The sequence below is a fragment of the Ochotona curzoniae genome, unplaced genomic scaffold, assembly GCF_017591425.1.
Source record: "Ochotona curzoniae isolate NIBS_2020 unplaced genomic scaffold, NIBS_Ocur_1.0 contig_3819, whole genome shotgun sequence".
Taxonomy (NCBI): domain Eukaryota; kingdom Metazoa; phylum Chordata; class Mammalia; order Lagomorpha; family Ochotonidae; genus Ochotona; species Ochotona curzoniae.
In genome coordinates, this window is record NW_024466004.1 from 2,539,347 (window position 1) to 2,554,502 (window position 15,156).

The 15,156-nt window shown below is 55.0% G+C and overlaps 1 protein-coding gene across 1 annotated transcript; it reads right to left on the reverse strand.

Annotated features, from left to right (window-relative positions):
* Nucleotides 1-636: 636 nt before the first annotated feature.
* BNIP5 (BCL2 interacting protein 5) lies at nucleotides 637-11,784 on the reverse strand. The gene is made up of 13 exons (XM_040983045.1): nucleotides 11,779-11,784; nucleotides 11,574-11,729; nucleotides 8,746-9,301; nucleotides 8,112-8,222; nucleotides 6,862-6,926; nucleotides 6,497-6,737; nucleotides 5,531-5,662; nucleotides 4,944-5,002; nucleotides 4,487-4,727; nucleotides 3,669-3,800; nucleotides 2,927-2,991; nucleotides 1,748-2,011; nucleotides 637-1,006 (listed from the first exon to the last, which is right to left on the reverse strand). The coding sequence occupies exons 1-13, from the start codon at nucleotides 11,782-11,784 to the stop codon at nucleotides 977-979; spliced, it is 2,058 nt and encodes a 685-aa protein (XP_040838979.1). The 3' UTR covers nucleotides 637-976.
* Nucleotides 11,785-15,156: the final 3,372 nt, after the last annotated feature.

The following is a 15,156-nucleotide window of genomic DNA, read 5'->3' on the forward strand; positions in this document are numbered from 1 at the left end:
CAGAGCCGAGACTCAAAGCTGGGCACCCTGACAGGGTCCGAGTCTCCCAGCCAGTATTTGAACTGTTAGGCCAAAGCCTCGCCTCCTGCTTTTTCTTAATCATCACTGAAGGACTGCTGTTCTTGAGTTGGCCACTGTGCTTTGAACCTGGGAGGCCTTGCCAGTACCAAGGACCAGGCAGGGGCCAGGACATGCTGTGGTCTTCCAGATAAGCACCTCTGGGTGCCCGTGGGTGCCCCTGCAACACAGCTCTCTGGGTAACTCTGTTAACATCCCCCGCACCCCTAGTTCACTGCTGAACCCTTAGCCTCCTGACTTCTCAGAGTGGCAGGGAGCGGGAAATTGGGTAATCACGCCATGATGTCACTTGCCCACCTTTCAAGGCAGTGGGCTTTCCCAGATGCCTCAAGGCTCTTGGACAAGCATTCGAGGTGGGAGTTGAGGGACCCCCACCTTACACGGTGCCCCATTCCCCCACCATGTCCTATGGGAGGTGGATTTGTGGGTTTCTGGAGGGAAGAAACAAGGGCTTTTGCATGTCTATGCAAATACACATAGATATTCCAGCTAGGGAGTAAATCCAAAACTATGTTTATAACCAAAATCCATTAAAAATTGACAACCAGGAAGAGTGTCGATTTAGACAAATCCACATGATGGGCTAAATCCAAGACCTTAAGAGGGCAGGGCATCACACACAGCGTCCAGCAGCAGGTGGAGCAAGCGCAGCCCCGGTCCTGTAACCCCCAGGCCCATGCTGGCTTCCCCAGCCTCTGCATGTAGCTCTTCAGAAGGCTGCCCTGCAGAGTCTCTGACGGTTGTGTGGGCACACAGCCCTGGGTTTCAGCTCTCTCCAGGAACCATGGGATTGCAACAGCAGGAAGCAGCGTCGGTGCGGGGGGGGGAGGGTGACCCTGGCTTGCGCTGCAGACCCCAGGCCAGCTCAAGGGAACGCAGGTGCGAGGAGGTGCAGCTCTCAGTCTGGACTCTGAAGACTGGTGACATTCTGGGAGGAGAATGAGAAAGTCTTAACCAATAATTTGTGGACCTGCCTTCTCTCTCCTGTTCACACCATCCACCTACTACCACCTCTGGACCTGGGCTCCTGCACCACTTCCTGTCCATCCTATCTCGGTACCTCCAGGTTCCACCACTTCCTGGAAGCCTTCCAGGCTCACAGAGCCCACAGAGCCTTCTCATCTACCTCAACACAAAAAAGCTGCTCCCTTTCCAAGGCACCATGCTGCCACCTGCTGGAAAATTGTCATCATAACTCTAGTAAAGCCACCAAACCCGGGAGATGGATTGTTAACCTCATTGTGTTTGCTGGTTACATAGTACCATGGTCTGGAGCCACGCGGCAGGGCCCAGGAAATAACAAGCCTTGAAACAGTAGGAGTACATGTGGCTCACAGAATGCACCAGAATCAATCCATCTTCCAATTCTGTTTCCACAAACTTTTGCAAGTTCCCTAGTTACTCGCCACTCTGATATCATATGACATCCAAAAATGTGAAATCGTACATACACGTAAGAGATCAGAGTCAAATAAAGAAGATGCTAACTCTTGGTTAAAAAAAAAAAAGTGGATGAAATCAGTGAAGTTTTAGATAAGAAAAGGGTCTTTGTGGCTGGGAATTGGGTCTCAGAAAGGCCCAGCGAGGAGGTCGCCTTGGAGATGGTCCCTGCCCATCGGCCTGTGGTCACACCCTCCCTTATCGCCATGGTCTGTCCGTGTTCTCTTACCAGTTGGGCTTCCGAGTTTGGGAAGTGGGAATAACTGCGCCGGCGATAGTGGCCCACAGAGCCCATGAGTCTGCAGCTGGCGTGGCTGTGATCTCCAGCAAATCTGTCAGGCAGGCCCAAAGCAAATGGATAGGGTCTTCCTGTGGGGTTCCTGCATGGATCAAGGGAGCGTACCTCCTGGCTGCGCAGGGTGGTCACCAGCTTCTGGAGGGAAGAGTCTGGGAACTCGTAAAAAAACATCTTGAAGCTGGGGTGCCGCCTGATCTGGAAGCAGACAGGAGGACAACCTTGGAGATGCTGGCAGGGTCTCCTGCTCCCATGTCCCTGCAGCCTGGTTAGGTGCCTGAGAATCCCTGGGAATGAGCACCCTTGCTCAAATTCCCCTGCTGCTGCCTCGAGGACCAAAAAGCCTTTCAGCCACCTGTGAAATGGAGGTAGCAGCAGGCATCATCTACCCCAGGGAATGCCAGGAGCTGGTAGGGCGAAGTGCAGGGTAGGGTTGGGTGCCTCTCGCAGCTTCCTCCAGCAAGATTCTCCTCCAAATACCCAGTTGTGCCAGGTGGGCTTGCCCCAGAGACAAGGACTGGGCAAGGGTAGATCGCTTGTTAAGTAACCCCAGCAAACACAGATGGAAGGACAGAGAATGGGGGCAAAGGACAGGAAGGCAGCTGGCCCAGGGTTTCAACCAGGTGCTGACTCACCCAGGGACACTTTGGGAGCCAGCACAGAGCACCCACCTTGCAGTTCCACCCACCCAGGGTGAGGGAGCTGGTAGGCAGGGGTCTTTCTGGGTTGAGGAAGGAGATGACTCCGCCCACCATATTGGTTGGTGGTGGTAAGAGGATGCTAGGCAAAAAGACTCAGGTGTTAAGAGGTGGGAGCCCGGCTCTATGGCTAATGTAGCTCCGCCCCTTGACCTGCAGGCTCAGTGTGTGTGTGTGTTTGTGAACATTATGTGATTTGAAACTAGCGTTTGCCTTATGTGCCAGGTGCCTGGCATTCTCTGGGCATATACCAAGTGGTCAGGCAGATCCTCAATCCTGATTGTACCAAAGGGGAAATTGAGGGTGGGGCGGGGGGGTTCACTCAGAAATGCAATGCAGACAGCTGAGCTCAAGCATCAGGTGTGTCTAGACGAGGTTCCAGCGGCAGGGTCAGAGTGGAGGCTGCAGCGCTCACCTGCTTCCCTAGCTGGCCATCCAGCACTTGGAGCAGGGCCACCAGCTCCTGGATGATGAGATCCTCTGGGGGCAAAGAAGCACCCATGAGTAGAGTGACCCCCAGTTCCGCCCCAATGACAAAGTGCAGCAACTTCACATCCCTTCAGTAAAGGAGAGCAGTGAATGACATCAGCTAAGTCGAAGCCACACGCAGCTTCCCATTGGCCAAGGGGAATCCTGAGGCCTGTCCACATCAGGTGACAACATGCCAGAATGGGTCCATCTACCTGGGTGTTGAGCAAGTGCTGGGCTGGGGCGGCGTGTATGGATTCCATTATAAATACCCAGGCAATCTGTGGGCTGCCCTGAAGGCATCTCCGGCACTTGGTAATGGGGCCAGCAGAAATATCTAGGCTGTGGAACTCTGCACACACTACCCATGGGGCCCTCCTCCTGCCACTCACGCCCAGCTTGTCAGCCAACATGTCCTCACCTCTGGAGAACGTCACCACCCCCATTGTGCCAAAGACCAGACAATGGGCAGCTGCCAACTGCCCAGGAAAGACCCTCCCTTGGCAACTCTACTCTGACAGCTCCAATCCAAAGGCCAGGCCCAGCCACCCCTGCCCACCACCTCCCTGGCCCTCCCTGGTCCTATTCTAGAGTCTCCCGGGGGTTCTGCCAGCTGCCATCACAGAAGCTTCCCAGGACCACAGAGAAGCTCCCAGAAGCCGCTAGGGACAGAGCAAGGTGATACTCACTAGATCCACATTCGGCGTCTGAAATTTGTCCCTCTTCTACCGTGTGACTTTGGGCCTGTGGGGGCTGCTTCTGAGAGGCCAGCTGGAGACCCTCCGTCGGTGAAAGCCCCTGGGACTCAGAACCTTCTGGATCTGCCCACAAACAAAGGTTGGTGAGCGTATGTTGCCGGTCTGAGAGCTGCATCGCATAGAGCTGAGTTTTCCCCTACCAAGTCACTGCTGAGGGCAGCGCCGGCAGGGGAGGAATCCTGGCACCCGGGCCCCGTGCGCAGGGGTCTTTGGTTGCCCAGAAATCTCCCACTCACCCAGCAGCCCCCTCTGCCTCCCACCCACCTGCAGTAAGGCAGTATCCAGGAGCACTGGGGGAACCACTTTCCCCTTTAACTCTGTAAACCTTGCCAAGCCTGTGTGAACCTCACTTTATCCATCTGCCTAATGGGAGTCACAGGAGGTTGTGAGCCGGTTACATGATGTTTGTGAAGGTAGTAGAGAACAGAAATGCCACAAATATCAGGGCAACCACAAGCTTAGTAGAAAAACAAACAAAACTTCCGACGTGAGGCTCTGATTTCCTGCTAGCCTGCTAATGGGTCCTGATGCCCATATCTGCTTCACAACGGCATCCACACCACACCACGTGCGTGGGAACGGGGTCAGGGCACCGATGGTGATGGGTCAACAATGCCTGCAGCCCAACCCTCTCTTGCTACCCCCCTCATTGGCGCTACTTCACCCGCAGGAGAAGGCAGAAGTCGAGATTGAGCCACAGGGCCTGCCATCCCCAGCCCTGTCACCATGGCAACGCCCCAGCTCCTCACCCAGGCTGTCAGAGAAGGAGGGTCGCTGGCCACCCACGCACAGTGGCAGAAAGCCAGGTCTCTTGGGCGGCCGAGGGTCTGGGTTGGCAGTCACCGTGGGCCCCCCTCTCTTGGGCTCCTTGGAGCAGTGCCTTTTCTGAGCAAAGACCTGCTTGAAGCTGGACTTTCTCTCGTGGGATTTCTTCCTGCAGGGTGGCACCGGATTTTCTGCAGGCACCTGTGCCTTGCAGACTTGATGCTGCTGTGGGGAAGGGAGAAGAGATTGAGGCAGGACCTCTGACCTGGAGAGCTGGGGGAAGCACGGGTTTCAGGCTGGAGGATGCAAAGGACTGGAAGAGCAGAAGGATAGGTGCTCGAGGCTGGAAAATCCAGGCAGGACCCCAGGGAACCTAGCTGGGCTCAGGCAAGGGCGGGGAGGGATGTCTGGGTGCGGTGGGGAGGGGTCGGGGCCTCTCACCTCTGCTCCCTGCTGCTCAGCATTGTGGAGGAGGGCAGTGATCTTCCGGATGAATTCTTCTGAAAAAGATCAGCATGCTTGCTCAGCCACAGTGTTTGCAAGTCCATCTGCAGTCCTGGGACAAAGCTCCCAGGCTCCAACCCTTTGCAAGGAGCCAGGGCTGGCTCCCTGTGTGTGTGGTCATCCAGCAGCCCCTGCCTCCAGGGCCAGATGGGGCTGCTGTGACAGGTGCCACTCTCACTGCTCCACAGGTATTGGCTCATTAGCACCTCCAGCTGTCTTAAGGAGGGACAGTCACTATCCCATTTCACAGGCAAGGAACCTGAGCCCCGGGGATGGAGCCACCTGCCCAAGTTCACACAGCAACCAGGGGTCAGAGACCAGATTCAAGTCCAGACCCCAGAGAAGACCTCGTGCCAGCCTCATGTCTGGTTCAGAATCAACTGAAACACTAGGGGTTGGGGGATGACCATGAGCTGGATCCCACGTTGCCTCCCCAGCCCATGGCTCTTGGGGGAAGGCGGGGACAGTGGAAGAGCCAGGCCTGCTGTTTTCAGTGGTGTCTGAGAAGAGGTGGGGGTACTGACTGGATTCCAAAGCTCTGTCCAGCTGCAGCTCCTCCCCAGGTCCCTGGTGTCCTGCTGGGAGGGGGATGGTAGAATGACCGGGACCTCCGCCATCAGCAAACCCAGCCTCCTGGGTCTCGGGTTCTTCCAGGCCTAAGAAACGAAACGAAGCAGTGGGTACCAGGGTTGGGAGGAGGACGAGCCAGTGCAGACCGCAGAGGCAACCACTGCCAGGTCTCACCAAGGTCTTGCTGGGTTGTCACTGAGCCAGGCGCTGGCCCAACCAAGCTCCTGTGCATTTCCACTTTTGGGGGATCTGTGCACCTCCCCCTCCCCCACCACTCCCTCCAACCCTTTCACTGCTTTGGTTTTGTCCACAAGGTAAGAAACAGGTGCCTGGTTCCATGACATGAAGTGGAGTGGATCGTGGCCAGAATCCCTGGTGGTGACCTAAACCCGACCACTGGGGACAGACTGCGGTGGCTGACATGGTCTCCTCCTTTGCCAGCATAGCCTGTCATTGCCCGTCCCCGGCACCCTGGAAGAAGTTGGTTGTCCGGTCTGCCTCTGGCTCTGCCGTCTCTGATGAGCCACATGGCCTGGGACACCTCCCTATGGTTCAGTTTTCCCACCTGTGAGATGGGCCGATCAATATAGAACTGGTTCAGACACAGGCACAGTGGGAAATGTCTTCTTTTATAGTCAGGGGAACTGAGACATGGAGTGGGGGAAAATGGAGGAAATAAGGCCGCGATCCCCAGGCTCCCATCGCTCCAGCCCCAGCTCCCTCATGCACACATGTCCCCGGCAGAGGCCTGGGGCCGGGGGTTCGAAGGTGAGATTGTTGAGAGCTGGGGTCTGAGACCATGAACAGCAGAGCCATGGCTATCTGTCCTTTCCTCCCCAACCCTCCCTTTTGTGGCTCAGGAACCATCACAAGCATGCAAGAAGCAAGTTCCAGCCATGGTGACCTGCAAGCCTGCTCACCTGGACTGCTGGGGATGGAGGGCCGGTGGCCACCCATGCACAGGGGCAGAAAGCCGGGCCTCCTGGGCGGCCGAGCCTCAGCGCTGGGGCTGTGTGCAGGCCTGGCTCCCCTGGGTGCCCCAGAGCCTGACTTCCGGAGAGAGAAAGCTCTCTTGAGGCTGGACTTCCTCTCATGGGCTTGCTTCCTGGGAGTGGCGGCCAGGGTCTGCAGGGCAGCCTGTGCTTGAGGGACTTGCAGGCGCTGTGGGGAGAGAAGCTGGGTCAGGGCCTCAGCTGGGAAAAGCCCTTCAAGGGGCAGCCGGGGCCCGGTGTAGGGTGAGAGAAAGGTGGGGGTCCAAGGGGGCTTGCCCACAGGCACTGCTCACCTCTTCTTCCCACTGGTCCCCCACTCTCTTGAGCAGCTCCACAATCATCTGGATGGCCGTGTCCTCTGCAAGAGACCGCAGGCCGGTCACGCTGTGGAATGACAGCCTTGGGCCTCACCCCCTCCCTCAGGCAGGGTCTTCTCTGGCAGCTCCCAAGGCCAGGGGAAGCAGGGAGGCCCACAAGAGTAGGATCCTATGTAAAAGTGTGGAGTTCAATGCCCTCCTCACTGCAGCTAGCCTTCCCAGGGTGTGGCTTGTGTCTGCCATGTTTCATGACCTGGCAAGTGTGTGTGGCAAGCTGTGTGACCAAAGATGGGTTTCTCAGCATCTCTGGGAATTCACCTCTTTCCTTTCTGAGATAGGATTCATCCTGTCCTGGCTGTCAGGCCATCCAATAAGGACTGGCCTTGGGAACATTCAGCAAAGCCAGGGCTGACTCCCCAGCTGGCAAACTTGTGGGGTGGGGCATGGCGGACAGCCAGCCTAACTCGAGTGGAGGACAGAGGGGTGTCAGCAGGCAAGGTGCCACATTTTAGAGTTTTCCAGAAGGAGCCACACAAAATGGAGCAGTGTCCTGTGACACCCCAGCCACCCTGCTCCAGGGCCGAGGCCAGCAGATCTGTTCACGCTGAGAGAAGCAAAGGCAATTCCTCAAGCTGCCTCCACCCCTCACTGCCAGCCCACCTCCATCTCACTGCCCACCCACCTCCCTCTCACTGCCCGCCCACCTCCCTCTCACATGTGCATCCAGTCTGGCTTATTCTAAAGTGGTTCTATGCTCAAATCATACCCACACAAGGGGCTTCCTGGGAAGATGGAATTAAATGTTTAGCTTATTGGCGTACAAGAAATTGGAAGTCTGTAGTTCCCCCACTCCGTAATTCACAAACCCACCCCCCGCCACACATGAGCTCCTTAGTAACCCTTGGTGCACATACACATGAAATGTGACCAGGACTGATACAGCAGGACCCCTCGAACCATTCTGGCCACGCTGCCACATATGTTCCAAAGTAAAACACATTGAGGGAGACTGACTTCAAAAGTCCCATGACCACGAAAAGACAGAAGCAGTGGCCAATGGTCTCTTCAAACCTAAGACACCCTTCTGGGACCCCCAAGAGATGTCAGTGCGACCACAGCATCCAACGAAGTGTGCCCGTTCCTATAGCCAGTGCTGAGGCTCAGCGACCGTTGTCAGCCATCAGCTTATCTGGGGACCAGCCCCCACCCCTGGGACAAGGACTCACGGTCAAGCTTTGCGAGCTCCTCTTCTTCCTGCTGGGGACCTGTGGCTTCCACGACTCCAGCACCTTCTCTCTTGGTGAGCAAGGACTGGTGGAGATGAGAATTGTCCCCACCTGGAATCCAGACCACAGAAGGTAAGGTGTGTGGGGGGGCTGGGGGCTTTGTCCTGACCTGCATGAGCAGAAGGCATTGTGCCCCCAGCATGGTGGGCATTGCCTAAGCTGGGACCCAAGAAGAGATTGTCCCAACTCAGGCATCCTTCTCACTGCCTGAGCCCCAAGTGCAGGGACCAGCCCTCTTGCTCAAGGTTCATTTTTGATGGTGCCAAGCCTAGGCTCAAATTCTGCAGCCAGTGCCCCGGCAGCCGCATGTGGATGGTGGGATGGAGCAGGGAGGGCTTTCCTCCCTGCCCCCGTCCCTCCTTCCCCTGTTTCCGAGCCTGTAGCTGTCCCCAGGCCACACCCCTGGAGAAGGGTGAGCCTGCCAGCAGTTTGACCCCATGCTCTCAGCTCTGCTGCTGAGAAAAGTCACAGCGCCTCTCTCCCCAGCTGTCCCCCTCTCCCTGCCCTGTCTGTTGAGAGGTCTACGGGGGCAAGCTCAGAGTTGTCTGGACCCAGGCAGGTGCTGTCTGCTTACCTCCATGAGCAGGGCCCAGCCCTGTCCGCCCTGCCTCGGGACCTCCAGCCTCAGCGTTTTGAGTCATGGTGGGTTTCTCAGCATTGTGTCTCTCAGGACTGGATTTCCTATCTGGGGTTTTCCTCCTGATGGCTGGCTCCCCTGCTGCTCTGGGGGGCTCCGAGGCCTGGGGGTGACCCTCCTTTTCCTTCGGCAGCCTGCTGGTCTTCTCTTTGGGCTCCTCGGGGCCCATCCGCAGCAGGAAGTTTAGCAGCATCTTTAGCCACTGCTGCTGGGCCCACCTTGGGGCTTTGTCCTTCTTGGTGTCCCGTGGGGGCCTCTGCTCACTGTAGAGACCATCCCCCATCTCCTCTGGAGGCAGCACTGTGGTCCCCACAGGACGGCTGGTGCCGATGCTGGCAGTCTGACGGAGGGCACTTCTGCGGGGAACTGAGGTCACGGACAGGCACTGGCAGTGGCACGACTCAGAGTCCCTGCGGAGGTCCTGCAGTCTTTCTGGAGAAGGCACTCTCCTGTCCACAGGGGGTGTCTGTGGCTGCCTCTGTTTCTCCGTGGGCTGCAAGCAAACAGTGGGCTCAGGAGAGGCCCTGAGGACTTGGGGCCAGTCCCTGCTTGCAACTGACAGACCTGTCCCCCTGTCATGGCGACCCTGGTGAAGAGATATCACTGTTCCCATTGCCAGAGGAGAGAGGCAGTGCTCACACCTCCCAACTACTCCTCCAGAGCCCCCCGGAAGAAATCATGCCCTCCCTGACCACATGGAAGGTTCAGTCCCAAGACACGCATGTATCCACAGGTGTCTGGCCCCTCAGGGACACCCACGCAGTTGGGCATACCCCTCCCCAGCCCCAGCACACCCTCATCTCGGGAAGGAAGACTCAGTTGGATTTCAGAGCAAAGTCCATCCCAGCTCGGAAATCCCCGAGCAGCTGCCAATCCCAGGACTTGTGATAAGGGCTGGCACATGACGACGTGTTTCACACGGGCAGTCAACAACAGAGGACTCCCTGAGCAGGGAGCTTGGCACGCGGCTGAGTCTGGTTTGTTTCTGAATTACACACTGACCTCCTCTGTCTGCTGCTTTCTGCCCTGTGCTCCTGGTTGGCTACCCTGGAACTGCTCTGGCTTCACCACTCTCCTCCCTGCCCTGTCCCTTGCAAAGTGAGCACAAAACAGGCAGCTGACACACCCACATGGCCTTACTGAGGGCAGTGCATGTGGCTCTCCCATGCGGACCCACTGGCCACAGAGAGCTGTAGCCGGGTGTCACGGGAGCACACTGCTGCCCAGTCTCAGGGCGTAGCAGGCTAAGACGACACATGTGGTGCCAGCATCCCATATGGATGCCGGTTTGTATCCCAGCTACTCTAGTTCCCCACCAGCTCCATGCCAGTGACCTGAGGAAAAGCAGAAAAGGAGAGTTCAAGGCCTTGTGTCTCTGTACCCATGGGGAGACCAGGAAGAAGTTTCCGGTTCCAGGCTTTGACCTGGCCCAGTTCTGGCTGTTGTGGCTATTTGGGGAATGAACCAGCAGAGAGAAAATCTCTCTGTGTGTCTCCCCTCCTCTCTCTGTAACTGTGACTTTTAAATAAATAAACTGTAAAAGGAAAAAAAGAAAGAAGCCCAGGGCTTCTGCTGTCCCGAATCAGTAGGTGACCGCCTTCCTGCTTGGCACCTGCCCACCTGTCTGTCCCATGAAAGAGGATCCACGCTGCCAGGGTTTCCCACAGCATCCCCGGGGCCTGGAAGACCTTCAGTGTGTGCAGAACACAGGCACAACACTCAGACAGACACAAAGCAACTCATGGAGGAAACGCTGCTTCCTCCCCATCACCTCATGGATTATGTGCTGTGAGGGAAAGAGGCCAGCACTGGGGAACCCATCACAGCCCCCAGTGGTACATCACCCCCCACCCAGGGCCCCACAGCAAAAAGGCCAAGGGATGGGACTTGAAATCCCCTCTCCAGACACTAGAGCCTGCCTTTCCCCTCCCACCCCCATGCATTTCCACAAATACAGACATGTGCATGCACGGGAGCCAATCTGCTGTTTGTGCTACCAGAGATAGCCACATATACACACATGCCTGGCCATGGTCCGTGTGTGTAAAACCACACGTGGGCTTGTTCTCCAGGTAGACACACCTGTGCTCAAGAGGTGACGACTGTGAATGCAGAGTAGAGTTCCCAGAACCCTGGGCAGGAAGCTGGCTGGAGAGCACATGGGCACACTCAAAATAATTCCAGCATAACAGGTCTCCTGCCCTGGTTTGGCTCCATCCGTGGCTCTCACCTCCCCGCATATAGTGCATCAAGGAGTCCTCTAGGTGGATGAGTGGGTGGGGGTCTCTTAGCTTCCACAAGCAGGGCTGGCACAGGGGACAAGTGCTCACCTCTACCTTCAACCTTAGACCCATCCTTCTGGCATACCTGCCTCCCAGGTATTAGGAACAATGCAAGGTCCTCCTCTCTGTGGGATCCCAAATAGGTTTTTAGAGTTAACCTACCCCCATCTGCTCAAACACAGGAGTTCTTAGTGACAGACCCACAACCTGGGCTCCATCAGGGGCAGCAGTGGCAAAATTCTTACCTTGGAAGTAGAACATTCCACTGTGGCCAGCCTGGATCATAAGGAAAATCCCCCACAGGCTGAGCTGACCTTGGCAATGGCCGTCCCTCCCACATCTAAGGAAAAGTTTGCTCTGCTCCAGCCCCACACCTGGTTGGAACTGGATTTAGGGTCTGGCTCAAGGCCCAGCTTTCTTTCAGGACCCCAGTAAGCCAACACTCTGTCCCACCCCAAAAGAGGGAGGCATTGTACAACTAACCTGGGACTCTGGAAGTCGCTCCTGGGCTGGGGCCTCCGGACAGCGGGCTGTGTGGTGGGTCGCACTGCTTGTGGGCAGCAAGAGGCAGACAGTGTGGGTATTGGAGCAGCTCCTTCCAGGAGCAAATGTGGTTGTATATATCACATCTTCCGGGAGCTGAGCTCACAGGTAGCCAATCCCGAGAGACAAGGACCAGCCCACTTACTGCCATCTGTCACTGCCCTACCCAAGGCTGCTTTAAGTTTCTGGGTACAGAGCTCAGAAAAAAACAAACAAACAAAAAAAAAAAACAGTTTCGTGTGACACTTCCTTATTGCACTCAAAACCCAGGAAGAAAGTAACGCTCAAACAGCCTCGTGCCTAGTCTGTGGGATTGAAAACAAGGCCTTCCAAGAACCCCGGGCTGGGGAAGGAAGCCAGAGACAGTTCTGTCATCTCCACATCCTCCTTCATTCTCTCTGAAGGCCAGTGGGGATGCATGGGTCTAGAGAAACAGGTCACATATGTAAAAATAAAATACAGTTCATAACCCAGACAACATCTGCAAGGAAGAGCTGATAAGGAACAAAGTTTCCAAATTCTGCTACTCCTGGATAGGTCAGCCATGAACTTGGGGAGACCATCATAAGTGTTAAAAACTGAGGGGCAGGCATTAGAGCGGAGCCACTGGAGCCACTGCTTAGGGTGTCTGCGTTGCATAGCAAGCTGCCTGGGTGAGTCCCGGCTGTTCTACACTTCCAACCCAGCTTCCTGCCGACACTCCCGGGAAGCAGCAGATGCTGGCCCAAGGACCTACGTGGGTTTCTGCCACCCACATGGGAGACTCCAAAAGAGTTCCTGGCTCCTGCCTTCATCTGCAGCCGTTGAGGGTATCTGGAGAGTGAATCAGTGGATCAAAGCTCGCTCTGTCTTTCTCCTTCACTATCATTCTATCTTTCAAACGAATCTTCTGAAAAGAAAGTTAGATTTCTGGGTGTTCAGCACGGAAATGAAGGCACTACCTGGATGCCCATATCAGTTATCAGAATGCCTGGGTCCAAGCCTCAGCTCCACTTCTAATTCCAACTTTTGTCAATGCACACGGTGGGAGGCAGCAGGTGGCAGCTCCGTTACAGGGCTTCCTGCCACCTCCTGGAGATCAGATTGGGTGTCAGGTTCCCAACCTTGGTCTGACCCAGTCTTGGCTGTTATGGACACTTGAGGAGTAAACCAGTGGATAGATTGTTCAATCCCTATCTTTCAACTAACTTTTAAACCAATAATTTAAAAAATATTTATTTATGTATTTGAAAGGCACAGTTATAGACATAGAGGGAGAGACACAGAGAGAGATTTTTTATCTACTGGTCTATTCCCCAAATGACCATGAAAGCCAGACTGGGCTGGTCCAGAGCCAGGAGCTTTTTCCAGGTCTTCCACATAGATGTAAGGCCCCAAACACTTAAGCCATCTTCTGCTGCTTTGCCAGGGAGATTAGACCTGCATTAGCAGGGAGCTAGACCAGAAGCGGAGCAACTGGGGGTCTCTAACCAGCACCCATACAGATTGCTGGCACTGCTGGTGGTAGCTTTACTTGCTATGTCACAGTGTCAGTTCCAAATCAGTGAATTTTTAAAAGATATATTTTTACTTTCGATAGGCGTCTGATTTTCCTTATAAATAGTATATACATGTTTATAATCAGAAAAAGGAATACAGGCTTTACTTAAATGAAGGCCAAAAAAAAAGTAAAAATCTCATTTTGGTTATTAATAGGGAAGGCATTGCCAAATAAATAGGGAAACCCTGAGGGCTGGAGGTGCCTGTACCTGAGACCCTTTCTGCTGCTAGCTGTGTGACCTTGGGCAGGGGCCACAGAGTCTATCAACTTGTCTCTCACCAAACAAGCATTCCCATTGAAGCCACAGGGCTCACACATGTAAGAAGAGGAAGAACCCACACTGAATGCCAGGCGTTGGCTTCTGTCCTTTTGGGGTTTCCTGGTGTCTGGCACTTAGCACGTCCTCACTAGCAGGTGCATGGTTTCCCATGAGGAGTGGAACTCTGCCAACACTCTGCCAACAAACAGGCTTAGGATCCAGTTCTAAGCAAGACACGGCCTCAACAATGAGCTCAGAGACATGGTTAGCTCAGCTCATGCAGGAGTTAAGTCATCTTCCGTGGCTTTCATTGATTCAAACTGTGCTGGTTAAACACTTCTCCTCTGCTCTCCTACCTTGTGCATACCAAGTGGGCTTCTCTTCCGGGGGAACAGGCCTGATCCAGCCTGGCCTCTGGGGAGTGCACAGAGGAGTGGGCAAGGAGAAAAACATAGAAAGATCACTTTAAAAGAGGAGGAGAGGGAAGAGAAGAAAGGGGAGAGGAGAGGGGAGGGGAGCAGACGGAAGGGAGAGGAGAGGAGAGTGGGGGAGAGATTACTTCTTCAAGGTGGGAGGAAGGATGGGCAGTGTCATGTGTATAACCCCTTGCTGCGGCCACCCATGGCTCATCAGGACATTCAGCGAAAACAGATGTGATTTAAAAAAAGCATGGATTTCACAACTTTTTACATCAATATAAACTTATCTTTGAAGCTCATTTTCCACAAACGTTCAAAATACCCTCACACCCTGAAGCGTGATTGGAATTGCTGACTTTATATCATGTGTATTGCATCACACACAATAGTAAAATAAATGGCAGGTTGGGAGGGTGGTGAGAGAGAGCCAGGCAGGGTCCCGTGCAGGTCCCGCCCTCTGAGCCAGCCACCAAGCTTCTTCCCAGATGCTGCCAGAGCTTTCCCTTGTCAGTCCCCAGCATCTGTTAACCACCACAACCTGGGCTATCCATCTGGGGACAGGTCCTGGAGGCTGCCAGGGCCAGCTTCATGCTCTGTAAGACCCAGCACCCAGGGGAAGCCAGGGACTCTGCGGGCCAAGAAATTCAAGGCGTACACCACAGAGCAGTAAACAGAGCACTTGATCAGGTCACATGGTAGGGAAGGGCATTTTCAATGGGACAGTCCCTGATCGGGTGATACGAGGCAGGATATCAGGAGACAGGGTGTGTTTCTGAAATGTTTAAGGATCCCATACAGATCAGTGCGCACGTTACAGGTGCACAGCCCAGGGGCTGTCACAGACAACATCCTTGTATCCACCCCCAGACCCAAAGCCCACTCACTGTGAGAGGGTTTATCTGCACATGAGTTATAGCAGCCAAAAAGCACAAAAGTCAAAAGCGGCTCTAACGCGCATTAGCAGGGGCAGGAGTAGCAAGAGGTGGGACGTTAACAAAATGAGGCAGTCCTGTGCCCCGAGACTTTCCCGTTCACCTTCCTGCGTGGCCTGGCTTCACTCCACAGGGGCACAGAAGATGAACCTGGAGTTGAAGGAAAGAGAAGGTGCCCCGAGAGGAGGCGTGGCTTAAGGAGAGGCCACATCTCAGGGACTGGGTGTCGGGAAGCTGCGAGCAACAGATCAGGGAATTTCCACAAAGTTTATGTGAGTCTCTCCTGACTGTGGAAGGCCGCTTCCCAGAAACCCTGCTCCAGCAGGCTGGCAGACTTTGTCCTGGGGATGCCCAGAGCACAGTGCCCAGCACT